Below are 27,665 nucleotides of genomic sequence, written 5' to 3' on the forward strand. Positions count from 1 at the left end.
ACCCCCGTTGCTTCAACTGAGTCCGACCGAGTCTGTGCTGGATGTTTCGGAACAAAATGCTGGCCCAACCCACAGCGGCCCTCGAGGACCCCTGTTGCAGACTCTCCAAGCCAGTCCAAGTCTTTTTCTGGACCTATTGTAAGCGTTGGCCATCAAAATGCAGACTTTTGACCATTTTGACTCATTTAAGAGCACCTTTGTTGAATGATATTTCACCCATTTCATTATATGCAGCGGTGTATGATGACACTAAAGGCTTTTGATTTGATGTAAAGGCATATCATCCCATAAAACTAAGCTTTCATTTCAAACTATTCCAGAAGATGTAGGTTTTCATAAAGAGCAAAGCTTTCCACAATACTAGTATCCTGCAAGTGCAATCAGTGGATTGCCGTCAGGTGCTTCTCTTGCCCAACCCCCGTTGCTTCTACAAACCCTTTGCCCACCCACCAGGACCTTTTTCAATTTAACTTTACATGACAGATCTCCAATCCATACATATTGCGGACATACGGTTAAATAAATGGTCAGGGAAAAATGTATGATGACGCAGAAATTATTTTTTTTGCCTTGACGGAGACACTGGCGGCGATTGTTAAACAACTTTAAAAATGTTTCAAGGGAAAAAAAGCCTTACTATACAGTGTGCTTGTTTTCTGGGAGTTTCCACTGTTTGTAAATCCAGCTGGCAGTTTTAGCCAGTGGTGATGACAGATTTTAGCTCCTGGATGCCACAAATTAGTCATAATGGTTGGACTCTAGTCATTTTCTCTTCCTAAAAATCCAAAAGTTAATATGTATTTGACTATTTGACTGCGGTTTCAAAGTAAACCATCACACACACACATACGCATGTAATGGTTTACTTTGAAACCACAGTCAAATAGTCAAGTACATATTGACTTTTGGCTTTTAAGGACGAGAATATATATATATATATATATATATATATATATATATATATATATATATATATATATATATATATATATATATATATATATATATATATATATATAAATGGGTTCAATAAAACTGAATACAGCAGTTTCAAAATAAACCATTACACACACACATATATATATATATATATATATATATATATATATATATATATATATATATATATATATATATATAGGGGTTCAATAAAACTGAATACAGCAGTTTCAAATTAAACCATTACACACACACACACACACACATATATATATATATATATATATATATATATATATATATATATATATATATATATATATATATATATATATATATATATATATATATATATGTAATGGTTTATACTGTATTCAGTTTTATTGATTTGAGAATACACATCTCAAAATAGCTCTGGTCCATCTTATGGTGCCGATATAATTCCGTTTTTCAAAATAAATCATTCATTGATTCAATAGTTTTCCGCACCGCTTTACTTCGCAGGGGTTGCAGGGATGCTGGAGCCTATCACGGCCAACTATGGCTTGCCAGCCAATCACAGGGCACTGAGACGAAAACCCGCTGATTAACTTCAAATGACTTCAGGTGGTGGGGCTAGGCACACTGTATCTCAGACCTCTTGCACGCCAGTCAGGTATAACAATAATTATAACATTTATTTTAATGTCTTACGAGTTAGTTGCTTGTTATAATGAACAAGTGTGCGTTTATTTTGATGTCTTACGAGTTACTTACTTGTTATAGTGAACAAGTGTGCCTTTAGTTTGAGCTGAAGATCGCCATGTTGAGCTCCGCTAAGCAAGCATGGGTTAAGGTTAAACCTCAAGCTTAAATTTTAATGTTATTTTGCTAAATTATGTATTGGGCAAGTATTCATAAGAACCGAGCGGTGTTCTTAACGCGGTGGTTATTGTTACGGGATTCCAACTGTCTTTTTTTGTGTGGAAATATCATGCTAATGAGCGATTAGCACGAGGCTAGCGCTAGCCGCGAATGGCTAATCGCTACGCTAGCAGGGAGTCCACGTAGTGCTTCTAACTACTTTATTGTGGATGCTAAATGAGCGTTAGTTAAGCTAATGTTCATACTCCTATGATTTTGTTTGTAAAAATACACTTATTTGTCGGTGCGAATGGGCTCAAAGTTTTGGTTAATTATGTTAAATGCAAATGTGATTGATTGACACACATTGTATGGCATGCACTTGTTGTAGTGTATGTACACGATGGAATTAAGGCTATAAATGTTTGTTTAGAAAGCAGACTAAACTCTGTCCCTGTGTGGCTTTTTTAAGTTGACGGACATCTTCCTGGACAGCGGCTTGAGTTCTAAAAGGCCTGGGGCCACCTGGTCTGACTGCACCACGCCGGCCTGGCTCAGTACCTCCGGGACACTAAAGTGAAGTTCAACCTGGACGGCATGGATGGACGGACGGCATGGACGGACGGACGGCATGGACGGACTGACGGCATGGACGGACTGACGGCATGGACGGACGGACGGCATGGACGGACGGACGGCATGGACGGACGGACGGCATGGACGGACGGCAGGGACGGACGGCATGGATGGACGGCACTTTTTCTCCCCAGTGGAGTTTTGGACACTTTTTCTCCCCAGTGGAGTTTTGGACACTTTTTCTCCCCAGTGGAGTTTTGGACACTTTTTCTCCCCAGTGGAGTTTTGGACACTTTTTCTCCCCAGTGGAGTTTTGGACACTTTTTCTCCCCAGTGGAGTTTTGGACACTTTTTCTCCCCGGTGGAGTTTTGGACACTTTTTTACCCGTGGATTTTTGGACACTTTTTTACCGGTGCAGGTAAGTATTTAGGTCTTTTGAGTTTTGATTTGTGGACACTTTTCTCCCTAGTGGAGTTTTGGACACTTTTTGGACACTTTTCTCCCCAGTGGAGTTTTGGACACTTTTTGGACACTTTTCTCCCCAGTGGAGTTTTGGACACTTTTTGGACACTTTTCTCCCCAGTGGAGTTTTGGACACTTTTTGGACACTTTTCTCCCCAGTGGAGTTTTGGACACTTTTTGGACACTTTTCTCCCCAGTGGAGTTTTGGACACTTTTTGGACACTTTTCTCCCCTGTGGAGTTTTGGACACTTTTTGGACACTTTTTCTCCCCAGTGGAGTTTTGGACACTTTTTGGACACTTTTTCTCCCCAGTGGAGTTTTGGACACTTTTTCTCCCCAGTGGAGTTTTGGACACTTTTTCTCCCCAGTGGAGTTTTGGACACTTTTTCTCCCCAGTGGAGTTTTGGACACTTTTTCTCCCCAGTGGAGTTTTGGACACTTTTTCTCCCCAGTGGAGTTTTGGACACTTTTTTACCCGTGGATTTATGGACACTTTTTTACCCGTGGATTTATGGACACTTTTTTACCGGTGGACTTTTGGACACTTTTTTACCGGTGCAGGTAAGTATTTAGGTCTTTTGAGTTTTGATTTGTGGACACTTTTCTCCCTAGTGGAGTTTTGGACACTTTTTGGACACTTTTCTCCCCAGTGGAGTTTTGGACACTTTTTGGACACTTTTCTCCCCAGTGGAGTTTTGGACACTTTTTGGACACTTTTCTCCCCAGTGGAGTTTTGGACACTTTTTGGACACTTTTCTCCCCAGTGGAGTTTTGGACACTTTTTGGACACTTTTTCTCCCCAGTGGAGTTTTGGACACTTTTTCTCCCTAGTGGAGTTTTGGACACTTTTTCTCCCCAGTGGAGTTTTGGACACTTTTTTTACCCGTGGATTTATGGACACTTTTTTACCCGTGGATTTATGGACACTTTTTTACCGGTGGACTTTTGGACACTTTTTTACCGGTGCAGGTAAGTATTTAGGTCTTTTGAGTTTTGATTTGTGGACACTTTTCTACCTAGTGGAGTTTTGGACACTTTTTGGACACTTTTCTCCCCAGTGGAGTTTTGGACACTTTTTGGACACTTTTCTCCCCAGTGGAGTTTTGGACACTTTTTGGACACTTTTCTCCCCAGTGGAGTTTTGGACACTTTTTGGACACTTTTTCTCCCCAGTGGAGTTTTGGACACTTTTTCTCCCTAGTGGAGTTTTGGACACTTTTTCTCCCTAGTGGAGTTTTGGACACTTTTTTACCCGTGGATTTATGGACACTTTTTTACCCGTGGATTTATGGACACTTTTTTACCGGTGGACTTTTGGACACTTTTTTACCGGTGCAGGTAAGTATTTAGGTCTTTTGAGTTTTGATTTGTGGACACTTTTCTCCCTAGTGGAGTTTTGGACACTTTTTGGACACTTTTCTCCCCAGTGGAGTTTTGGACACTTTTTGGACACTTTTCTCCCCAGTGGAGTTTTGGACACTTTTTGGACACTTTTCTCCCCAGTGGAGTTTTGGACACTTTTTGGACACTTTTCTCCCCAGTGGAGTTTTGGACACTTTTTGGACACTTTTTCTCCCCGGTGGAGTTTTGGACACTTTTTCTCCCTAGTGGAGTTTTGGACACTTTTTCTCCCCAGTGGAGTTTTGGACACTTTTTTACCCGTGGATTTATGGACACTTTTTTACCCGTGGATTTATGGACACTTTTTTACCGGTGGACTTTTGGACACTTTTTTTACCGGTGCAGGTAAGTATTTAGGTCTTTTGAGTTTTGATTTGTGGACACTTTTCTCCCTAGTGGAGTTTTGGACACTTTTTGGACACTTTTCTCCCCAGTGGAGTTTTGGACACTTTTTGGACACTTTTCTCCCCAGTGGAGTTTTGGACACTTTTTGGACACTTTTCTCCCCAGTGGAGTTTTGGACACTTTTTGGACACTTTTCTCCCCAGTGGAGTTTTGGACACTTTTTGGACACTTTTTCTCCCCAGTGGAGTTTTGGACACTTTTTCTCCTCAGTGGAGTTTTGGACACTTTTTTTTACCCGTGGATTTATGGACACTTTTTTACCGGTGGACTTTTGGACACTTTTTTTACCGGTGCAGGTAAGTATTTAGGTATTTTGAGTTTTGATTTGTGGACACTTTTCTCCCTAGTGGAGTTTTGGACACTTTTTGGACACTTTTCTCCCCAGTGGAGTTTTGGACACTTTTTGGACACTTTTTCTCCCTAGTGGAGTTTTGGACACTTTTCTCCCCTGCTGAGTTTTGGGGACGGACGGCACGGACGGCACGGACGGCACGGACGGCACGGACGGACGGCACGGACGGACGGACGGCACGGACGGACGGACGGCACGGACGGACGGCACGGACGGACGGCACGGACGGACGGCACGGACGGACGGCACGGACGGACGGACGGCACGGACGGACGGCACGGACGGACGGCACGGACGGACGGCACGGACGGACGGCACGGACGGACGGACGGCACAGACGGACGGCACGGACGGACGGCACGGACGGACGGCACGGACGGCACGGACGGACGGACGGACGGCACGGACGGACGGCACGGACGGACGGACGGACGGCACGGACGGACGGCACGGACGGACGGCACGGACGGACGGACGGCACGGACGGGACGGACGGACGGACGGCACGGACGGCACGGACGGACGGCACGGACGGACGGCACGGACGGACGGACGGACGGACGGCACGGACGGACGGACGGACGGCACGGACGGACGGCACGGACGGACGGACGGCACGGACGGACGGACGGACGGCACGGACGGACGGACAGAGGGATCAAGGTGAGTGCAAAATTCAGCACACCTTGCTAAAAAAATGTAATTAATTTATTGGAAAAATTTCAAAGACTTGAACCTTTTTTTCCCCCGTGGACTTTTGGGTATGAACGGACGGCAAAGATGGACGGCAAGGACGGACGGCAGGGACGGACGGCAGGGACAGACGGAGGGATCAAGGTGAGTGCAAAATTCAGCACACCTTGCTAAAAAAATGTAATTAATTTATTGGAAAAATTTCAAAGACTTGAACCTTTTTTTTCCCCCGTGGACTTTTGGGCATGAACGGACGGCAAAGATGGACGGCAAGGACGGACGGCAGAGACGGACGGACGGACGGCAGAGACGGACGGCAGGGACGGACGGCAGGGACGGACGGCAGGGACGGACGGCAGGGACGGACGGCAGGGACGGACGGCAGGGACGGACGGCAGGGACGGACGCCAGGGACGGACGCCAGGGACGGACGCCAGGGACGGACGCCAGGGACGGACGCCAGGGACGGACGCCAGGGACGGACGCCAGGGACGGACGCCAGGGACGGACGCCAGGGACGGACGCCAGGGACGGACGCCAGGGACGGACGCCAGGGACGGACGCCAGGGACGGACGCCAGGGACGGACGCCAGGGACGGACGGCAGGGACAGACGGAGGGATCAAGGTGAGTGCAAAATTCAGCACACCTTGCTAAAAAAAATATAATTAATTTATTGGAAACATTTCAAAGACTTGAACCTTTTTTTTCCCCCGTGGACTTTTGGGCATGAACGGACGGCAAAGATGGACGGCAAGGACGGACGGCAAGGACGGACGGCAGGGACGGACGGACGGCAGGGACGGACGCCAGGGACGGACGCCAGGGACGGACGCCAGGGACGGACGCCAGGGACGGACGCCAGGGACGGACGCCAGGGACGGACGCCAGGGACGGACGCCAGGGACGGACGCCAGGGACGGACGCCAGGGACGGACGGCAGGGACAGACGGAGGGATCAAGGTGAGTGCAAAATTCAGCACACCTTGCTAAAAAAAATATAATTAATTTATTGGAAACATTTCAAAGACTTGAACCTTTTTTTTCCCCCGTGGACTTTTGGGCATGAACGGACGGCAAAGATGGACGGCAAGGACGGACGGCAAGGACGGACGGCAGGGACGGACGGACGGCAGGGACGGACGCCAGGGACGGACGCCAGGGACGGACGCCAGGGACGGACGCCAGGGACGGACGCCAGGGACGGACGCCAGGGACGGACGCCAGGGACGGACGCCAGGGACGGACGGCAGGGACAGACGGAGGGATCAAGGTGAGTGCAAAATTCAACACACTTTGCCAAAAAAAAAATATTGGAAAATGTTCAAAGACTTGAACTTTTTTTCTCCTCTGCGGACTTTTGGGCATGGACGGACGGCATGGACGGACGGCATGGACGGACGGCAGGGACGGACGGCAGGGACAGACAGAGGGATCAAGGTGAGTGCAAAATTCAGCACACTTCCTTAAATTATTGGAAATTTCCAAAAGCTATAACTTTCCCCCCCCCTGCGGACTTTTGGGCGTGGACGGACGGCACGGACTGATGGACGACAGGGACAGAGACAACTGCGGTGAGTCGGCCACGCCCGCCGGCCCGTGCCGTCGTCCAATCGCAAGCCGAGCCCATTCCACCCGTGTTTGCTCTCTTTCAGCGTGCTTCACGGGTACGTGTAAACTAGGAGTCTTGAGGCCCTGTCGTTGGTGTTAGTGACTGGCGGCCATCTTACGACAGACACTCTGAATTGGCTCAATTCTTCAAACGTTTTGGTTGGGAGGAGGTAAGTGATCCAAGATGGCGGCGCGCGTGGATGCAGCTGGCTCTTGCTCTCCAGTTTGGTGTTTTGTTTCCTCAGTCTTGTCGTTGGTTGCTAACATCTGCCAGGCAAACCTTTTCTACAGTCGCCAGGATTTGGTTGCTCTCGGGAGGAGATGCCATAAATCCATCAGAGCAGATTGCCAACGAACCTGCCGCATGTCCCCGAGGACATCTCGAGACGACCAATTTCGTCATACGCTGCTGTGTATGATGACAATTAGGCTTTTGATGATTCCATGATGATGATCAAGCCCATGTCTGAACAGTTAGCAATCCCTCATTTTCTGTTGCTTTGGGGATATTTTTGCGCCACTTCCTCTTGATTTTGAGGGAATTGATCGCATCACTCACATTAAAAAAAAGATAGGGTTGTTGGAAAAAATATTATAGAAAATAATTCAAATTCACAAGACGGGGAAGACGTGCTGGCGGCTGTCATGGAGTTCCGTGCGCATCGGTCGCGCCATGCAGGCAAGCCCCGCCCCCCCAGGGATGGAATTTGGCCGTCCGTCCGCTTAATCGGGTCTTTGCTTTCAGCTGGACGAGAGCGGGAAGTCGGTCTTCACCGTTCTGTGGGGGGACGTGGCCGCTGAATTGAGGAAGGTGAAGAACTGCGTCATCTGTTACGGTGGGTAGCCACAAGAGATTTGGCTGGCTTTTGGTCGGGGGAAAAAAGGCTTTTCTCTGTCCATGAATCGTTAGGCTTTTTTTTCTAAAAAATGACAATGTATACATAGTCATTTTTTTGGGAAAAAAAGGCTTACAATAGATGGTCGTTTTTTTAAAAGAAAAAAAAAAGCCTTACAAAAAATCCTTAAAAAATGACCATGTATAGTAAAGCTTTATTCTTTAAAAAATATATAGTATATATAGTAAGGCTTCTTTTCCTAAAAAATGACATAGTATAGTAAGGCTTAAAAAAACGACATAGTATAGTAAGGCTTTTTTCTTAAAAAACCGACATAGTATAGTAAGGCTTTTTTCTTTTAAAAAAAATGACATAGTATATAGTAAGGCTTTTTTTCTTAAGAAAAAACGACATAGTATAGTAAGGCTTTTTTAAAATTAAAAAACAACATATTTTAGTAAGGCTTTTAGAAAAAATGACAGATAGTAAGGCTTTTTTTAAATTAAAAAACGACAGATAGTAAGGCTTTTTTTAAATTAAAAAACGACAGATAGTAAGGTATTTTTCAAATTAAAAAACGACATAGTATAATAAGGCTTTTTTCTTAAAAAAATGACATAGTATAGTAAGGCTTTTTTCTTAAAAAAACAACAACATGGTATATTAAGGCTTTTTTTTCTTAAAAAACGACAGCATAGTAAGGCTTTTTTTCCGAAAAAAAAACCCGACATAGTATAGTAAGGCTTTCCCCCCCCTAAAAAATGACATAGAATAGTAAGGCTTTTTTTCTTAAAAAATGACATAGTATGGTAAGGCTTTTTTCTTGGTAAAAAACGACATAGTATAGTAAGGCTTTTTTTCTTAAAAAAACGACAGTATATATAGTAAGGCTTTTTTTCTTTAAAAAGCGACAGTATATATAGTAAGGCTTTTTTCTTAAAAAACAACAGTATAGTAAGACTTTTTTTCTAAAAAAACGACATATTATAGTAAGGCTTTTTCCCCCCTAAAAACGACATAGTATAGTAAGGCTTTTTTCCCCTAAAAAATGACATAGTATAGTAAGGCTTTTTTCCCTAAAAAACAACATAGTATAGTAAGGCTTTTTTCCCCTAAAAACGACATAGTATAGTAAGGCTTTTTTCCCTAAAAAACAACATAGTATAGTAAGGCTTTTTTCCCCTAAAAACGACATAGTATAGTAAGGCTTTTTTCCCCCCCTAAAAACGACATAGTATAGTAAGGCTTTTTTCCCTAAAAAACAACATAGTATAGTAAGGCTTTTTTCCCCTAAAAACGACATAGTATAGTAAGGCTTTTTTCCCTAAAAAACAACATAGTATAGTAAGGCTTTTTTCCCCTAAAAACGACATAGTATAGTAAGGCTTTTTTCCCCCCCTAAAAACGACATAGTATAGTAAGGCTTTTTTCCCTAAAAAACAACATAGTATAGTAAGGCTTTTTTCCCCTAAAAACGACATAATATAGTAAGGCTTTTTTCCCTAAAAAACAACATAGTATAGTAAGGCTTTTTTCCCCTAAAAACGACATAGTATAGTAAGGCTTTTTTCCCCCCTAAAAACGACATAGTATAGTAAGGCTTTTTTCCCTAAAAAACAACATAGTATAGTAAGGCTTTTTTCCCCTAAAAACGACATAGTATAGTAAGGCTTTTTTCCCTAAAAAACAACATAGTATAGTAAGGCTTTTTTCCCCTAAAAACGACATAATATAGTAAGGCTTTTTTCCCTAAAAAACAACATAGTATAGTAAGGCTTTTTTCCCTAAAAAACAACATAGTATAGTAAGGCTTTTTTCCCCTAAAAACGACATAGTATAGTAAGGCTTTTTTCCCCCCTAAAAACGACATAGTATAGTAAGGCTTTTTTCCCTAAAAAACAACATAGTATAGTAAGGCTTTTTTCCCCTAAAAACGACATAGTATAGTAAGGCTTTTTTCCCCTAAAAACGACATAGTATAGTAAGGCTTTTTCCCCCCCTAAAAACGACATAGTATAGTAAGGCTTTTTTCCCTAAAAAACAACATAGTATAGTAAGGCTTTTTTCCCCTAAAAACGACATAGTATAGTAAGGCTTTCCCCCCCTAAAAAACGACATAGTATAGTAAGGCTTTTTTACTTTAAACAACATAATATAGTAAGGCTTTTTTTCTTAAAAAACGACATAGTATAGTAAGGCTTTTTTTTAAACGACATGGTATAGTAAGGCTTTTTTTCTTAAAAAAACGACAGTATAGTAAGGCCTTTTTTTCTTAAAAAATGACATAGTATAGTAAGGCTATTTTTCTTAAAAAATGACATAGTATAGTAAGGCTTTTTCTTCGTAAAAAACGACATGGTATAGTAAGGCTTTTTTCCTAAAAAATGACATAGTATAGTAAGGCTATTTTTCCTAAAAAACGACATAGTATAGTATGGCTTTTTTTCAAAAAAAAGACAGTATAGTAAGGCTTTTTTCCCTAAAAAACAACATAGTCTAGTAAGGCTTTTTTCCCCCTAAAAACGACATAGTATAGTAAGGCTTTTTTTCCCCTAAAAAATGACATAGTATAGTAAGGCTTTTTTACTTCAAAAACAACATAATATAGTAAGGCTATTTTTCCTAAAAAAACGACATAGTATAGTAAGGCTATTTTTCCTAAAAAATGACATAGTATAGTAAGGCTATTTTTCCTAAAAAACGACATAGTATAGTAAGGCTTTTTTTCTAAAAAAAAGACAGTATAGTAAGGCTTTTTTCCCTAAAAAACAACATAGTCTAGTAAGGCTTCCCCCCCCCCTAAAAACGACATAGTATAGTAAGGCTTTTTTCCCCTAAAAACGACATAGTATAGTAAGGCTTTTCCCCCCTAAAAAACGACATAGTATAGTAAGGCTTTTTTTTTCTCCTAAAAAAAATGACATAGTATAGTAAGGCTTTTTTTCCCTAAAAAACGACATAGTATAGTAAGGCTTTTTTTCCCCTAAAAACGACATAGTATAGTAAGGCTTTTTTTCTAAAAAAACGACGTTGTATAGTAAGGCTTTTCCCCCCTAAAAACGACATAGTATAGTAAGGCTTTTTCCCCCTAAAAAACGACATAGTATAGTAAGGCTTTTTTTCTTCAAAAACAACATAATATAGTAAGGCTTTTTTTCTTAAAAAAAGACATAGTATAGTAAGGTTTTTTTTTAAACGACATGGTATAGTAAGGCTTTTTTTCTTAAATGACAGTATAGTAAGGCCTTTTTTTCTTAAAAAATGACATAGTATAGTAAGGCTTTTTTTCTTTAAAAAATGACATAGTATGGTAAGGCTTTTTTCATTGTAAAAAACGACATAGTATAGTAAGGCTTTTTTTCTTTAAAAACGGCATAGTATAGTAAGGCTTTTTAAAAAAAAAAACGACAGTATATATAGTAAGGCTTTTTTTCTTAAAAAACAACATAGTATAGTAAGGCTTTTTTCCCCTAAAAAACGACATAGTAAAGTAAGGTTTTTTTTCCCTAAAAAACGACATAGTATAGTAAGGCTTTTCCCCCCTAAAAAACGACATAGTATAGTAAGGCTTTTTTTCTTCAAAAACAACATCATATAATAAGGCTTTTTTTCTTAAAAAACGACATAGTATAGTAAGGCTTTTTTTCTTAAAAAATGACAGTATAGTAAGGCCTTCTTTTCTTAAAAAATGACATAGTATAGTAAGGCTATTTTTCTTAAAAAATGACATAGTATAGTAAGGCTTTTTTTCTTAAACGACAGTATGGTAAGGCTTTTTTCTTCGTAAAAAACGACATAGTATAGTAAGGCTTTTTTTCTTTAAAAACGACAGTATATATAGTAGGGCTTTTTTTTCTTAAAAAACAACATAGTATAGTAAGGCTTTTTTCTCAAAAAACAACATAGTATAGTAAGGCTTTTCCCCCCTAAAAAACGACATAGTATAGTAAGGCTTTTTTTCTTCAAAAAGGACATAATATAGTAAGGCTTTTTTTCTTAAAAAACGACATAGTATAGTAAGGTTTTTTTTTAAACGACATGGTATAGTAAGGCTTTTTTTCTTAAAAAATGACAGTATAGTAAGGCCTTCTTTTCTTAAAAAATGACATGGTATAGTAAGGCTATTTTTCTTAAAAAATGACATAGTATAGTAAGGCTATTTTTCTTAAAAAATGACATAGTATAGTAAGGCTATTTTTCTTAAAAAATGACATCGTATAGTAAGGCTATTTTTCTTAAAAAATGACATGGTATAGTAAGGCTTTTTTTCTTAAAAAACGACATAGTATGGTAAGGCTTTTTTCTTCGTAAAAAACGACATAGTATAGTAAGGCTTTTTTTCTTTAAAAACGACAGTATATATAGTAAGGCTTTTTTTCTTAAAAAACGACATAGTATAGTAAGGCTTTTTTTCCTAAAAAATGACATAGTATAGTAAGGCTTTTCCCCCCTAAAAAACGACATAGTATAGTAAGGCTTTTTTTCTTCAAAAACAACATCATATAGTAAGGCTTTTTTTCTTAAAAAACGACATAGTATAGTAAGGCTATTTTGTTTAAAAAATGACATAGTATAGTAAGGCTAATTTTCCTAAAAAACGACATAGTATAGTAAGGCTTTTTCCCTAAAAAACAACATAGTACAGTAAGGCTTTCCCCCCCTAAAAAACGACATAGTATAGTAAGGCTTTTTTTCCCTAAAAAAACGACATAGTATAGTAAGGCTTTTTTTCCCTAAAAACGACATAGTATAGTAAGGCTATTTTTCCTAAAAAACGACATAGTATAGTAAGGCTTTTTTTCTTAAAAAACGACATAGTAGAGTAAGGAAAAAATTGAAAAAAAAGACCATGTATAGTAAGCCTCATCTCATTTTCTGAACGTCTTTATCCTCATTAGATTAGCGGGGGATGCTGGAGCCAATCCCATTTGTCTCGAGGCCAGAGGCGGGGGACATCCTGAATCAGTGGCCAGACGATCTTAGGGTACAAGGAGACGGACAACCACGCACTGTTTAGTAAGTCTTTTTTCCTTAAAAACGACATGGTATACTAAGGCTTTTCCCCCTAAAAAACGACATAGTATAGTTAGGCTTTTTTTTCTTTAAAAAAACGACATAGTATAGTAAGCCTTTTTTCCCCTAAAAAAACGACAGCATAGCAAGGCTTTTTTTCTTTAAAAAACGACATAGTATAGTAAGGTTTTTCCTAAAAAAGACATAGTGTAGTAAGGCTTTTTTAAAATTAAAAAACGACATAGTATATTGTAAGGCTTCTTTTCTTAAGAAACGACATAGTATAGTAAGGCTTTTTCTTTAAAAAAATGACCATGTATAGTAAGCCTTTTTTTTTTTTTTTTTAAAAAGACCATGTATAGTAAGCCTCATCTCATCTCATTTTCTGAACCGTTTTATCCTCATTAGGCTAGCGGGGGATGCTGGAGCCAATCCAAGCGGTCTCCAGGCCAGAGGCGGCGGACATCCTGAATCAGTGGCCAGACGATCTTAGGGTACAAGGAGACGGACAACCACGCACTGTATAGTAAGTCTTTTTTCCTTAAAAACGACATGGTATAGTAAGGCTTTTTTTCTTTAAAAAACGACTTAGTATAGTTAGGCTTTTTTTCTTTAAAAAAACGACATAGTATAGTAAGCCTTTTTTCCCCTAAAAAACGACATGGTATAGTAAGGCTTTTTTTCTTTAAAAAACGACTTAGTATAGTTAGGCTTTTTTTCTTTAAAAAAACGACATAGTATAGTAAGCCTTTGCTGTCAACTTTTATTTTTTCAGATGAGTGACAATGGCAAAAATGGATGACTTGTGGGATGGACAGTCTTCCAACGAAAAGGTTTCCCAAAGCGTGAAGAGCGAAGACACCTAAAGACAAAAAAAGTAAGTTTAAAAGAGACATTCATGTTGCTGTGCAGAAAATATTTCTTTTCTTTTTCTTAGACACACCTGCGGATGTTGATTTCACCAAGGGTCTGACGTGGGAGGAATTCTAGCTTTCTTTTAAAATGCCAGAATTGTCAAGAGTGTAAGACCTTTTGGCCCACTAAACGAGACCTGAGTACAGTCACACATTCTTAACCATTTTGTGACTTTTGTCTTGCAGGACTTAACTGGACCTTAAAGCAGCCCAAACAAAACCGCAAGATTTCTTCATTTTGACCCAAAAATGAGGTATAGTGCCTACTTGGCATACAAAAAAAGTTGCATGGATTGAATCCCACATCATTCACGTTTTCACTCTTCAGCTCAAATGGATACTTGGCATCAATAGCAGAGCACCAACATACCATACAACAGGTAATGGGTTGGATTCCCCGCCTCCTCCAACTTGTCACTTTGCAGGTCAAATAAAAACCGAGTGGGCAGGACTGGATGTTTTAATGAGATGGCTTATACACTTAGTTAAATTAGTCGAGCGCCGCCTCAGCAAAAACACTTAGCCGGTCGAAGTTTAGTGGGTGTGTGGGTGGGCCCCTTGGCGCACACAGTGGAGTATGCGCCTACCGCCGAGTGGAGGCTGGTTCGCTTCCCGCAGACGTACTCTTGGTGCCTCTCCCCGCCTTCGGCAGGGAGAGACACCTGCGACATAAGACAAATTACCTTTTACTAAAATAAACTTTAAAAATTAAATTTTACATTTAAACATTACATCAAAATTAGTTAAAAGAATTGGCTTAAAACAACAAAAGACAAGAAAACTTTTATTGGACAGGACCATGCTGAGCTTACACACTTAGCCAAAATCACTCCAGCATCCTCTTACCGAAAAGACTTGGCCGGTCGAAGTTTAGTGGGTGTGTGGGTGGGCCCCTTGGCGCACACAGTAGAGTATGCGCCTACCACCGAGTGGAAGCTGGTTCGCGTCCCGCAGACGTACTCTTGGTGCCTCTCCCGCCTTCGGCGGGAGAGACACCTGCGACATAAGATAAATTACCTTTTACTAAAAAACCTAAAAAATAAATTTTACATTTAATCATTACATCCAGATTTGTTAAAATACTTAGCCTAAAAAATCAAAACACTTAGCCAAATTACGACCATGCTGAGTGAGGGAGGTGGCTTGCACACTTAGTCAAATGAGTCGAGTTCCCTCTTACCGAAAAGACTTGGCCGGTCGAAGTTTAGTGGGTGTGTGGGTGGGCCCCTTGGCGCACACAGTAGAGTATGCGCCTACCACCGAGTGGAAGCTGGTTCGCGTCCCGCAGACGTACTCTTGGTGCCTCTCCCGCCTTCGGCGGGAGAGACACCTGCGACATAAGATAAATTACCTTTTACTAAAAAACCTAAAAAATAAATTTTACATTTAATCATTACATCCAGATTTGTTAAAATACTTAGCCTAAAAAATCTAAACACTTAGCCAAATTACGACCATGCTGAGTGAGGGAGGCGGTTTACACACTTAGCCAAAATCACTCCAGCGCCCTCTTACCGAAAATACTCAGCCGGTTGAAGTTTAGTGGGAAGGTGGGAGGTCTCTTTAGCACACACAGTAGAGCATATGCCTACCGTCAAATGGAAGCTGGTTCGCTCCCCACCTGCGACAAAAGACTCATTACCTTTTACTAAAAAAAACTTTCAAAATTAAATTTTACATTTAAACATTACATCAAAATTAGTTAAAAGAATTGGCCTAAAAAAACAAGACACTGGCTATTAGCTAGGATTTCAAATAAGCCACCCAAACTTTTATTGGTTGCCATTCCCACCACAACCGCCGGCTGTCGAAGAACCGCATGGTGGCGTTGTTCTGCCAGTCGCCCTCGTCCACATCCACGTATGCCGAATGACGGGGACACACCTCAAACCCACGGCTGTCACGGGGTGAGGCAAGCAGGACTTGACTTGTCGATCGGTCGGCTGCACCCGTTCTTCTCCTCCCGCTCCTCTTCCACGTTGTCCAATGCATCTGTCATGACACAAAGACAATTATTTCTCAACAGGGAAAAAACCCTTTGTATACTATGTCGTTTTTTTGAGAAAAAAAACCCTTACTATACTATGTCGTTTTATGGGAAAAAAGCCTTACTATACCATGTTGTTTTTAAGGAATAAAGACTTACTATACAGTGCGTGGTTGTCCGTCTCCTTGTACCCTAAGATCGTCTGGCCACCGATTCAGGATGTCCCCCGCCTCTGGCCTGGAGACAAATGGGATTGGCTCCAGCATCCCCCGCTACCCTAATGAGGATAAAGCAGTTCAGAAAATGAGATGAGGCTTACTATACATGGTCTTTTTTTTTTAAAAGCCTTACTATACTATGTCGTTTTTTTTTTTAAGGAAAAAAAGCCTTACTATGTCGTTTTTTTAGGGAAAAAAAGCCTTACTATACTATGTCGTTTTTTTAGGGAAAAAAGCCTTACTATACTATGTCGTTTTTTAGGGAAAAAAGCCTTACTATACTATGTCGTTTTTTAGGGAAAAAAGCCTTACTATACTATGTCGTTTTTCAGGGAAAAAACCCTTTCTATACTATGTCGTTTTTTAAGAAAAAAAAAACCTTACTATACTATGTCGTTTTTAGGGAAAAAAGCCTTACTATACTATGTCGTTTTTTTAGGAAAAAAAAGCCTTACTATACTATGTCGTTTTTTAGGGGAAAAAAGCCTTACTATACCATGTCGTTTTTAAGGAAAAAAGACTTACTATACAGTGCGTGGTTGTCCGTCTCCTTGTACCCTAAGATCGTCTGGCCACCGATTCAGGATGTCCCCCGCCTCTGGCCTGGAGACAAATGGGATTGGCTCCAGCATCCCCCGCTACCCTAATGAGGATAAAGCAGTTCAGAAAATGAGATGGGGCTTACTATACATGGTCTTTTTTTTTTAAAGCCTTACTATACTATGTCGTTTTTTTTAGGGAAAAAAGCCTTATTATACTATGTCGTTTTTTAAGAAAAAAAGCCTTACTATACTATGTTGTTTTTTAGGGAAAAAAAAGCATTACTATACTATGTCATTTTTTAAGAAAAAAAAACCCTTACTATATTATGTCATTTTTAGGGAAAAAAACTTACTATACTATGTCGTTTTTTAGGTAAAAAAGCCTTACTATACTATATCGTTTTTTAGGAAAAAAAGCCTTACTATACTATGTCGTTTTTTAAAGAAAAAAAGCATTACTATACTACGTCGTTTTTTTGGGAAAAAAAGGCTTACTATACCATGTCGTTTTTTTAGGAAAAAAAGCCTTACTATACTATGTCGTTTTTTAGGGAAAAAACCCTTTGTATACTATGTCGTTTTTTAAGAAAAAAAAAGCCTTACTATACTATGTCGTTTTTTAGGGAAAAAACCCTTTGTATACTATGTCGTTTTTTGAGAAAAAAAACCTGTACTATACTATGTCGTTTTTTAGGGAAAAAACCCTTTGTATACTATGTCGTTTTTTGAGAAAAAAAACCTGTACTATACTATGTCGTTTTTTAGGAAAAAAAGCCTTACTATACTATGTCGTTTTTAGGGGAAAAAAGCCTTACTATACCATGTCGTTTTTAAGGAAAAAAGACTTACTATACAGTGTGCGTGGTTGTCCATCTCCTTGTACCCTAAGATCGTCTGGCCACCGATTCAGGATGTCCCCCGCCTCTGGCCTGGAGACAAATGGGATTGGCTCCAGCATCCCCCGCTACCCTAATGAGGATAAAGCAGTTCAGAAAATGAGATGAGGCTTACTATACATGGTCTTTTTTTTTTAAAGCCTTACTATACTATGTCGTTTTTTTTAGGTTAAAAAGCCTTACTATACTATGTCGTTTTTTAAGAAAAAAAGCCTTACTATACTATGTCATTTTTTTAGGAAAAAAAGCCTTACATTACTATGTTGTTTTTTAGGGAAAAAAAACATTACTATACTATGTCATTTTTTAAGAGAAAAAAAAAACCCTTACTATATTATGTCATTTTTAGGGAAAAAACCTTACTATACTATGTCGTTTTTAGGGGAAAAAAAGCCTTACTATATTATGTCGTTTTTTTAGGGAAAAAAGACTTACTATACTATGTCGTTTTTTAAGAAAAAAAGCCTTACTATACTATGTCATTTTTTAGGAAAAAAAACCTTACTATACTATGTTGTTTTTTTAGGAAGAAAAGCCTTAGTATACTAAGTCGTTTTTTTTTTTAGGAAAAAAAGCCTTAGTATACTATGTCTTTTTTAAAGAAAAAAAAGCCTAACTATATTATGTCGGTTTTTAAGAAAAAAAAGCCTTACTATACTATGTTGTTTTTTAAGAAAAATAGCCTTACTATCCTATGTCGTTTTTTAAACAAAAAAGCCTTACTGTACTATGTCGTTTTTTAAACAAAAAAGCCTTACTATACTATGTCGTTTTTTTGGAAAAAAAAGCCTTATACTATGTCATTTTTTAAGAAAAATAGCCTTTCTATACCATGTCGTTTTTTAAACAAAATAGCCTTACTATACTATGTTGTTTTTTAAGAAAAATAGCCTTACTATACTTTGTCGTTTTTTTTTTTAAGAAAAAGGCCTTACTATACTATGTCGTTTTTTTTTTTTAAGAAAAAGGCCTTACTATAGTATGTCGTTTAAATAAAAAAAGCCTTACTATCTATACTGTAATTTTTTAAGAAAAAAAGCCTTAGTACAGTCGCGTAAGTCTGCACTGTCACATACGTACAGTTACTGACAGACAGTAAGATCACGTACGTTCTGCACTGTGACACCGCAGTCAGCAATCAGTACGTAACATGCAGTCAGTACTGTTACGTACAGTCAGTAGTTAGGTAGTCAGTACAGTAACACAGTAGCGAAGTCAGTACAGTAACAGTCATTACAGTCACGTAAGCCGTCTTTTTGGATTTGCAGCTGCAAGGGCACTAAGTCAATTCAAGAAAAGTGCAAAACTAATAATAATAACAGTACCTACCTCGCATTACACGTCTCACGGAGGAGTCCCTGAAGAGCTTTGGCGACATCAAAAACGCCAGGAGCCCAAAGAAGAAGTGGCGCGCCGCTTCCTCTTTTTGCACACATAGTAGAAGGGGAATCCAATTAAACCTAAGCGCAAAGACAAGGACACCGTTAGTTTTAGGGCACAGTGAAAAGAAAAAAAATAATTTAGTAGCATTCAAGTACAAGTAAAAAGGTAATATAAAAAAAGAGTTAATTACCTATGACCAGCGCCACCGCTCCCAAGACCAGCACTAGCGACAACACCAGCGGAGCGAGCAGCACTTTAGCGCCTGAAACGTGACACAAAACCATACCGTTAAGTACAATATTCACACCGACATCATTGTTTAGTTTTCCTTTCAGAAAATACTACTTTCAGTCTGAATTTAGTCATTTCAAAACGTGTTTGTTTTTTTGTGAGCTGAGCTAAAGTTAGCAGTACAAACAAGTTAAAATGTGAATCACATTTCCTTAAAAGATATGGAAAATACATAATGTATTTTTAGGGAACATTGTCCACCTAAGACAATGCAACTTATTTTTGTTGTGCCAAGACTTCACTGAAAACAACTTTGCACTAGTCTCAAAATTGAAAACGACAACTTTTGGCAATCATTACTTCCTGACTCTTAAAATTTGCAACGCCACCACTTCGCCAACATTTATAAAAAAATAAAGACCCAAAAGAAAACTCACCACAGACGGAGCCTCGAATAAAGCGCCTGAGATGCGGCTTATCCGGCAAATAGCGGTACTTGCAGCCAAACACGCTCAGGTTGGACGTGTGATCCCCGAAATACCTAAAGCACAAAAAATGGGGATTGCAATTGAACACATTTAATCCATCATAAAAAAATTGAAACCATATTATGACCAAAAAACAAAAAATGACCTGAGTTGACGGTAGCGCTCACCGCAGCGGTAACAAAAATTAGTGTTACACTGCGTGCACACCATGTGATCGCATCCTTCGGTGCGTTGAATGTGGATCTGCACAAATGTACGGTTAACGGCGGACTACAGCGCCCAACGGACGCGCAGCCGTTAGCGCCACGGCGACGTTTTGGCTACCTTGCACTTGGGACACTTTTGCGCGTTGCGCTGACCCCGCTCGATGACGCAGGCCCAGCTCCGCAGCTGTTTGTCGCCCCTGCGGTAGTCGCGGCATTTGATGCCGTGGTGCCACGGCGCGTGGCATCTGAAGCACCACACGAATTGACAGCCGTCGCACCGGATCTGCGGGGGGAGGAAACAAAAATGGACAGAATGGTACCGAGTCTTTTTGTCTTTGAGATAACTAGAGTACAGTGGTACCTCTACATAAGAGTGGCTCTACCTACGAGATATGAGGAAAATTTCGAGCAAATAATTGGCTCTAGATATGAGGTGGCCATGACATGAGAGGCTGTTTATCATTGTAGCGTCTTTTTTGCCGCATCTCTTTCGTGTATAACTACTATATCTACGAGGACTGACCGATTTCTTCACACAAGTTTCTCCTACACATGGACCAGAAAATGCACAACGCGCATGCGCGGACAAAAAGAGGGCTTTCTGGGTAATGAAGTATACTCATGCACACAACACTGATAGCCAATGGCACCCTTTCTCAGAATAAAACTTCATTACCCACAATCAATACATGGCTAGGCTGAGCTGTTGCATTTCCTGTTTTTTCTTCCTTAGCCTGTTAGCTCCCGCGATCGCTCATTCAAGACTACTACTCGTTGGCAAGTGGTCGTACGTTATCTTATTGTGAGGACATTTGTGTAGATCATTTTCGGAATATTTTGAAGGGAATAGTACAACAGCAAACAGCCCATCGATAGCGAACGTGAGGGTGGAGGCGTGGCAAACAGCTAACCTGCCCAGAACGAAGGTAACAAAAGATTAAGACAAAACTAGAATTCAGTTTTGTGTAAAGTTACATTAAACGTATGTTTGTATATATTAATCCAAGTTAATTTAAATTTGTTTGTTCGGTTACGAGTGCGTTGCCGTGGATAAAGTCCCCCTGAACCCCCCAGCCTGCTTCTATGTCCATTTGTGTACCCTCCACGCCTAATTTTAGTTCTATTAAACACATTTTATCACTATTAAACCACTAGTTATGTGTTACTTTGTTAATAGATGGCGAATCAGAAATATCCTGAATAACAATATCCTGTTTTTGGGTTTTTTTCAGAGGGTTGGAACAAATTAATTTGTTTTTAGTTCATTTCAATGGGAAACGTTCGTTCGAATTACGAGAAGCTCGACATACAATCTCAGTCTCGGAACGGATTAAGCTCGTATGTAGAGGTACCGCTGTACAAATAAAAGGATTATGATCAAACTTTGTGATAAGTCTACGATAACTCAAGAATGAATAAAGGGTTCTTATAAAATTTGTTTGTATTATGAGCCGGAAGAGGTGATTATATTTAGTAAAAGAAAAGAATTGTTGTAGTTTGCTTTTCTGCAGGGAACTGATCTGTGGCAAAACTTTTGCAAGGACATTTAGAACGGTGCTATTTTTGTGGAAGCGTGACCCCTATTCACCTTGTACTTGTGCTCCGAGAGCGCAGGACTGGCTCGTCCCAGCGAGGTGAAGCGTCCGCAACGGGGGCATGGCTTGGTGTCGGCGTCCAGCTGACTCAGCTCGGAAAAGTAGCGGTAGCGCAGCAGGTCCTCGTCGGCCAACCGCGACACCACGGCGCCGTTTTCCAGCATCCCGCTGCACTCCGAGATTGGACAACGGATGGACACCTTGGCTTCTTGCACCTGCACAACAAAACATTTCATTTTCACTTGGAGTTAAAAATTGAACGGATCTTCCGCAAGTCAGCATTTTGGATTGGACGCAATCACCCATGGAAAATCGTCCAGACGGGAAATGCTTAATAATTGACAACATAATGCAGTCAGGTATTACTTCCTGGAGGTCTGGATGCAAGTCATTATAGTGAACCTCAATGGACAAAAATACACACATTTTGATACACTTGCACCATCTAACATATATTAAATGTATTTTTCCAAATGCAATGCTGCATTTACTAGCTCTACCTATCGTGGGAATTTGTTACTAGCCCAAAACAGGCAACACAAAGCCCGGTGAAATTAGACCAAACAGGTTAGACAGGTTCAACTGTTGCCGACTGAGTAATGTCAAAATCGACGGGGAATAAATTATTTTACCAAATTACATCTAAACATGATTTCAATGTTGTTGATCTTATAACTTTGGCAGTGGCTCCTTAGCCGGTAACCGGTCAAATAGTTCCAGGGGCTATTTAGCCGGTAATCGGTTAAAAAGCCTATATGGCCCCATACGGCTATTTAGCCAGTAAGAATTCTGTGTGGGGTAAATAGTAAGAAACTACGGCTATGGAGCCACTGCCTAAATAGTAGTCATTAACACCTTCATGTGTGTAGAAGCAATTTGTCTACATTAAAGTAAAACCTGTAAGTGTTAGTACAGTGAGTAGAAGCTATAGGTAAAGTCAATCCATTTTGGGAATTGAAATTTGGCAATAACTTCAATAATTCTTAACAAATACTCACAATATTTGGTGGTTATTATTTATTTTATAAGTGGTAAACTTCCCACCAAATCTGATAAAGATCAGATGGACAGTTAAAAAAAATTCCTGTTCACCTAATTAGCATGCAATTGATATATTTTAACATTAGGTGAATAGGGATTTAATGACCTATTTAACATTGAGTGAATAGGGGATTTTCTAAACCATTCAACCAATCTTATTGAAATTTGATGTGTTATTGCCAATTGATAGATTTTAACATTAGGTGAATCCCCTATTCACTCAATGTTAAATAATAGTCATTAAATCCCTATTCACCTAATGTTAAAATCTATCAATTGGCAAGAACACATCAAACTTCAATAAGATTGGTTGAATGGTTAAGAAAATCCCCTATTCACTCAATGTTAAATAATAGTTACTGCCTATAACTTTTCCTTAAGAACACATGGCGAAACTTACCACTCGGTCTTGTTAGCATTTTGAAGTAGCAATCAATCAGACCAGGTGATTTGTGGGCTTGTTAAAAAAAAAACATCGCCTGAACCCGTCGATTTCTTCTTAACTTTACATTCACTGGTTATTAACATTGACGTTCATTCCATTTTAACAATGAGTGTCATTTGAATACTTTACTTTAGTTTCAAACAATTCAGTACTATACTAATTACCTCGGTACAAACCTGAGAAGTGACGTAAAGCGTGAAACATTCGTCACACACCGTCTTCCGGCAGCATGGCAAGGGTACGATGATTTTCTCTTCCAGGCACACCCGACACATTTGTGCCTCGCCGTCAGCGTCGCCCCCAGCTTGTAATGATGAAGCCCCGCGTAGGGGGTCCACCAGGTCCTCCTCGGTGTACAAAACGAGCGCCCCGCCTAAACCGGAAGTCTCGTCTTCAACAACTTGGGGTGGAACAGAGTTATGATGTCGATCGTTGGCGATACAGTAGACAGTGCAATAAATGTGATTATCAATCATCGACGTCACGTCCGGGCGTTCGCTGGGGGCACATTTTTGTCCATTAATTTCAAAAAATGAAACTATATCAACTCGCCCCGAGTCCGAAGGGGGAGTTAAATCCGCGTGGGGAGGCTCGTTTTGAACGTCGGCGTCTCCCGGTTGTTCTTCGTGGTCGCAAACGGCGGTTGCAAAGCCGTGTCCAGCACTTTCCTCATCCTGCATTCGACCATCCGGACTCGTGCGGTGCAAGGGAGATGTTGGAGGCAGCAATTCTCCCCCCTGGGACTGGACAGCTTCTTCTCCACTGCCTCGAGTGCAGTTGTTATTGTTGTTGTCCTCCGCATCCCGGATTTCCTCCTCTTCTTCTTCGATTACCCGCAGTTTTTGTTTTTCTTCGCCCAGCGGCAGCTTCTCTCTGATGATTTTAGCGCTCCCAAGAAGCGATTTCACCTTCTCTTCCGCTTCCAAAGCATCCATAAATGTGGGGATTTTATAGGTGGTGGATGTTTGGCCGCCATGGTCCATCGCCGGGCGGTCCTGGCCCATTTCTAGTGCGAGGCGTCAACCCCGCTGCATTGTCAGAGGTTACCGAGTCCTAACTAACTCGGGCACACCAAAACAAAAGAGGCCGCCGGCACTTCCTGGTTGACGTCAGCACGCCGGACCTCACGCTACGATGACGTACATGCAGTACTCTAAATAGTCCGCCAGAGGGTATCCATGTGTCACAATCAATTTAATTTAGCTGGAAAGCTTACAATGTTGACATTGAAGTGACTTGTTTTTGTTACATTTTGATTTACAGTCATTTAAAATACAGTCTGACACTGTGTCACACCATAAGGATATATATTACATTTAATTTAGATGGGTTTATCTTTCATAACTACTGCATACAAGTCCCTAAAATAGTCATTTTTAAAATTTTACCCTAAAAAGTAATTCCCTTTAACCTGTGTTGTGATTTGTAAGTTTACAATTAAAACAATGTCACTTTTTTGCTGGGGACCCCTTTTAATCATTTCAATTGATATTGTGAAACAACGCCCTCTGACGGCCAGTTTATAGCAAGCACTACTATATAGGAAAATGAAGCTATACATCATATTTATGGGTGGATTCTTACCTTCTGATGCAATGACGATGTTCTTTTGGCTCCTCAAACGCTTGACCTTTGAAGCGATGCTCTTAAAACGGGCGAGGGCCCCACTTTTAATACCCTGAAAATGTCAACAATGTTTAAAAGCCTGCTCAAGAGTTGTAGTCGTAGCAAAGTGCGCGTCTCTGCACAGAAATGTGACACGAGTGATGGATAACTTGGCTAATAAAAAAGGTTTTAGTGGCAAACTTAAGTTTTAAAGCGCTGCACAATTTCGTCTTTAATGGTATCACTTAAAAAAACAAAAACAAAGGTTTTAGCTGGCAATAAACAAATATTTAAGGTCATTTTCCTCTATGTTTTGTCTGTGTTTGTCAGCACAACTTGCCTAGGATTAAAAAAACAACAATATTACTAAGCTCTTGGTACAAAAACATTAACTGACTCTTCTTTAAAAGACAAAACTCAAGTTAATTCTGCAATTTGGGACCCCGAGCTCCATGAATGTGTGCTTGTTTATGTCCACAAAAGTTCTATTTACTCTTTCAAAGTCCAAAAAGTCATCTGCAGCTTAGTCAAGTTTTTAGTGATTCCAATTCATCTACAATTTCCTTTTTAAAAATTAGTCAAAATACACAAATTCACCTCCATTATTGATGTGCATCGCCTTCCACTCTCACCCATTAAGACACGAGGGCCACTTGTCCACGACATCATACATTATTAGTCAACTAGAAAAAAAAACATACACATGATTTAAAAAACATCTACAAGTTCAAGTCACATTTCATTTTTTTTTTTCTTCTTCCCCTCCCCAACTACTGGTAGAAAAACAAGAAAGTTCACACGGGGGACGTTTGGCCTCGTGGCGGAGTAGCTAGTGATGGATGACAACGCGCGGCTAAACACGCTAACGGCTCGGTGACGCCTCATGCAAACACACATTTATGTTCTCGAGTCCTTCGGAGAGGAGAGCAGTCTTTAAAGCCTTCGCGTAGAAGAGTCGCCTGGTAAACAAAGGAAAGTTTCATCCAAAATGTCCAACAAAAAGGAGGGGAAATTATTAGACTTTTTCCAATTCTCAAGCATGTCAAAATAAGGAAACATTTACATTTTTTGGGGTGTGTGTGTGATTGCAGTGGGCAATTGTCACCATTTGTAGATTAAATTGTATTAGTTTATAGATACCTAATGTTCACTTTTAAATTTATAATCAGCAAAAATCAACTTTAGACCATAAACAGTATAGTTTTAAAATGGGTAGCTTTGTTAATGTTGTGTTTAATGTCTATTTTTTTAAATGGGAAAAATAATTAATAAAAATACAAACCTAAGTTCTAATTTTTCAAATTTTAAAATATAAAATTGTTACTAAAAATAATGACTTGCCCTAAAAATGGCTCCTAACTGATAAAGCGAGAATTCAAGTTTACTAAATTTAATAATAACACAAATTGATTTAACAATGCAGGCGTAGCGAACGGAATATATTGTTTAAAATAATTTAAAAAAATAAGTTATCAAAATAAATACTTTTAAATTAGCACGAAAAAAATTGACTCTTAATCGAGTCCAAATATGGTCGAATATTTTCTCCAATGAATAATCAATTGAGTGTATAGCAATTCTCTAAAGTCCGAATTATTGTGGCAATATCTGCAAAAGCAGTGAAACTTTTGAAGCTAAAAACATTGAAGTTGGGGAATTTGGTTAAAAAAAAAAGCACCATCGATAGCCAGTTTTGTCACCGTTTTAAATGACCTCGTTTTCCAGGCAGCGTGATTGTCATTCATTTGTCGGCGGACCTTTGGAAGATGTCAGAATTCCGGATGGATGAACAGTGGCGTCCGTCCGTCTTGGCTACTTTGGCGCAACTCGTTGATGGAAGACAAATTCATTCTCCGTCAGAGGCCTCCGCACGCACGCAAAAAGTTCTTTGCTGGGATTGTAAACATTAAAAGTCACATTTTTCTACAGTCAGAATCCAAACAATTGCCAAAATCGAGGGGGGGGAAAAAGGAGGTCTGACATTCCTTAGTTGGTCATCGTCTTGCTGTCTGTCAGTAAATCTGTCAGGCACTGGAAAAAGTTCCCCAAAAAGTCAAGCGGTTCTTGGGCTAACTCACAAAAACACAAGACGGTTAAAAATCCCAATGGAGGCCCAGTCGTTTCCGTGCCTTGTAGTTACCGACTCCTACCGCCAGAGGTCAGTGATGAAGCGTGGAAGTCAATTAAGCACTAAGGCAGATTCTCCCTTTATTTTGACCTGAAATGATAGAAAAAGATAAGATTTAAATTGGTCGGGCAGAATATACATTGTCATTGACGGCAAAAAGACGTCCAATCCATTTTGAGTGGGAGCAGCTTGAGTTTGATTTATTTAATAAAAGGGACAGTACATATTAATGAACATTAATGGTAAAGTCACTTTACTGGACTCAAATTAGTATCCTTATTTTGATATGAATGATATATCTGGATGTGCCTTTTGTTTTGGGAGGTATTATTAATATTTATGGATTTTATAAATACAAAAAAAAATAGGGGGGCAAAAGACAACTATAGTTACAAATAGCATATTTGAATAAAGTTAACATAGTGCTACGATAGCTGAAAAAACATATTTTACAATCCCATGATGGGACATAATGTGTACAATTAATTAATCAATATAAACTAGGCATTTGGGGGGTAAACATGGCTGTCCTTGACCAAAAATTGGTAATATTGTTTTTGCATTATTAGTGCAGTACTTGCAATTTTTAGGAGATTTTGCTTAAGATTTTGTCTGTCTTTGCATAGCACGGCATACATTTCTCCCGGTAGTAATTGTAGTAAAGTGTGTGTATGTGTGTGTGTGTGTGTGTAGGGGGGGGGGGTTCTTTTTGTGGAATATATTTCCTCCGGGAGCACAAGAATTTATTGGTCCCTCTGGCCAAAGCCAATAAAGACTAAAGTGAAAGGACAAACAGCTGGGGGAACAATGATAGCATATTGATGATGTTTGTGTAAGTGTGTTTGTGTGTGTGT

At 40.0% G+C, this 27,665-nt stretch overlaps 3 protein-coding genes across 46 annotated transcripts in view; 1 reads left to right on the forward strand and 2 right to left on the reverse strand.

Annotated features, from left to right (window-relative positions):
• Positions 1-4,596: 4,596 nt before the first annotated feature.
• LOC144064757 (uncharacterized) lies at positions 4,597-14,497 on the forward strand. 34 transcript variants are annotated; one of them, XM_077587523.1, is made up of 18 exons: positions 4,597-4,798; positions 5,002-5,090; positions 5,475-5,643; positions 5,709-5,817; positions 5,983-6,042; positions 6,264-6,299; positions 6,419-6,635; positions 6,755-6,944; positions 7,028-7,111; positions 7,195-7,246; positions 7,328-7,339; positions 7,558-7,962; positions 8,029-8,119; positions 13,541-13,658; positions 13,908-14,009; positions 14,070-14,154; positions 14,233-14,300; positions 14,375-14,497. In XM_077587523.1, the coding sequence occupies exons 4-12, from the start codon at positions 5,744-5,746 to the stop codon at positions 7,700-7,702; spliced, it is 870 nt and encodes a 289-aa protein (XP_077443649.1). In that variant the 5' UTR covers positions 4,597-4,798; positions 5,002-5,090; positions 5,475-5,643; positions 5,709-5,743; the 3' UTR covers positions 7,703-7,962; positions 8,029-8,119; positions 13,541-13,658; positions 13,908-14,009; positions 14,070-14,154; positions 14,233-14,300; positions 14,375-14,497. The 34 variants fall into 34 exon arrangements, with proteins under 34 accessions (XP_077443649.1, XP_077443673.1, XP_077443666.1 ...); XM_077587547.1 differs by lacking the exon at positions 4,597-4,798 and having other exon boundaries at positions 4,954-5,090; XM_077587540.1 differs by lacking the exons at positions 4,597-4,798; positions 5,002-5,090 and having other exon boundaries at positions 5,492-5,643; positions 6,755-6,945; positions 7,067-7,112; ... (1 more) ...; positions 7,328-7,453; positions 7,529-7,962.
• Positions 13,873-25,426, reverse strand: rnf217 (ring finger protein 217). Of its 6 annotated transcripts, none has more exons than XM_077587507.1 (14): positions 25,281-25,426; positions 23,243-24,756; positions 21,586-21,807; positions 20,116-20,280; positions 19,937-20,034; positions 19,741-19,844; positions 19,263-19,334; positions 19,019-19,149; positions 17,643-17,762; positions 16,777-16,894; positions 16,193-16,310; positions 15,839-16,038; positions 15,562-15,667; positions 13,873-13,994 (listed from the first exon to the last, which is right to left on the reverse strand). In XM_077587507.1, the coding sequence occupies exons 2-8, from the start codon at positions 24,080-24,082 to the stop codon at positions 19,067-19,069; spliced, it is 1,584 nt and encodes a 527-aa protein (XP_077443633.1). In that variant the 5' UTR covers positions 24,083-24,756; positions 25,281-25,426; the 3' UTR covers positions 13,873-13,994; positions 15,562-15,667; positions 15,839-16,038; positions 16,193-16,310; positions 16,777-16,894; positions 17,643-17,762; positions 19,019-19,066. The 6 variants fall into 6 exon arrangements, with proteins under 6 accessions (XP_077443633.1, XP_077443631.1, XP_077443630.1 ...); XM_077587505.1 differs by having other exon boundaries at positions 13,873-15,376; XM_077587504.1 differs by having other exon boundaries at positions 13,873-15,042; positions 15,227-15,667.
• Positions 24,885-27,665, reverse strand: part of nkain2 (sodium/potassium transporting ATPase interacting 2) — a 48,389-nt gene continuing 45,608 nt past the window's right edge. For all 6 annotated transcript variants that reach the window (XR_013296881.1, XM_077587550.1, XM_077587553.1 and 3 more), the window contains one exon: positions 24,885-26,901. Coding sequence is in view for 5 of the 6 variants with exons in the window: in XM_077587550.1 (XP_077443676.1) it covers positions 26,892-26,901 (10 nt within the window). In the remaining variant the exon portion in view is untranslated. The remainder of the gene's footprint in view (positions 26,902-27,665) is intronic.

Source organism: Stigmatopora argus, chromosome 19 (genome assembly GCF_051989625.1).
Source record: "Stigmatopora argus isolate UIUO_Sarg chromosome 19, RoL_Sarg_1.0, whole genome shotgun sequence".
NCBI lineage: Eukaryota > Metazoa > Chordata > Actinopteri > Syngnathiformes > Syngnathidae > Stigmatopora > Stigmatopora argus.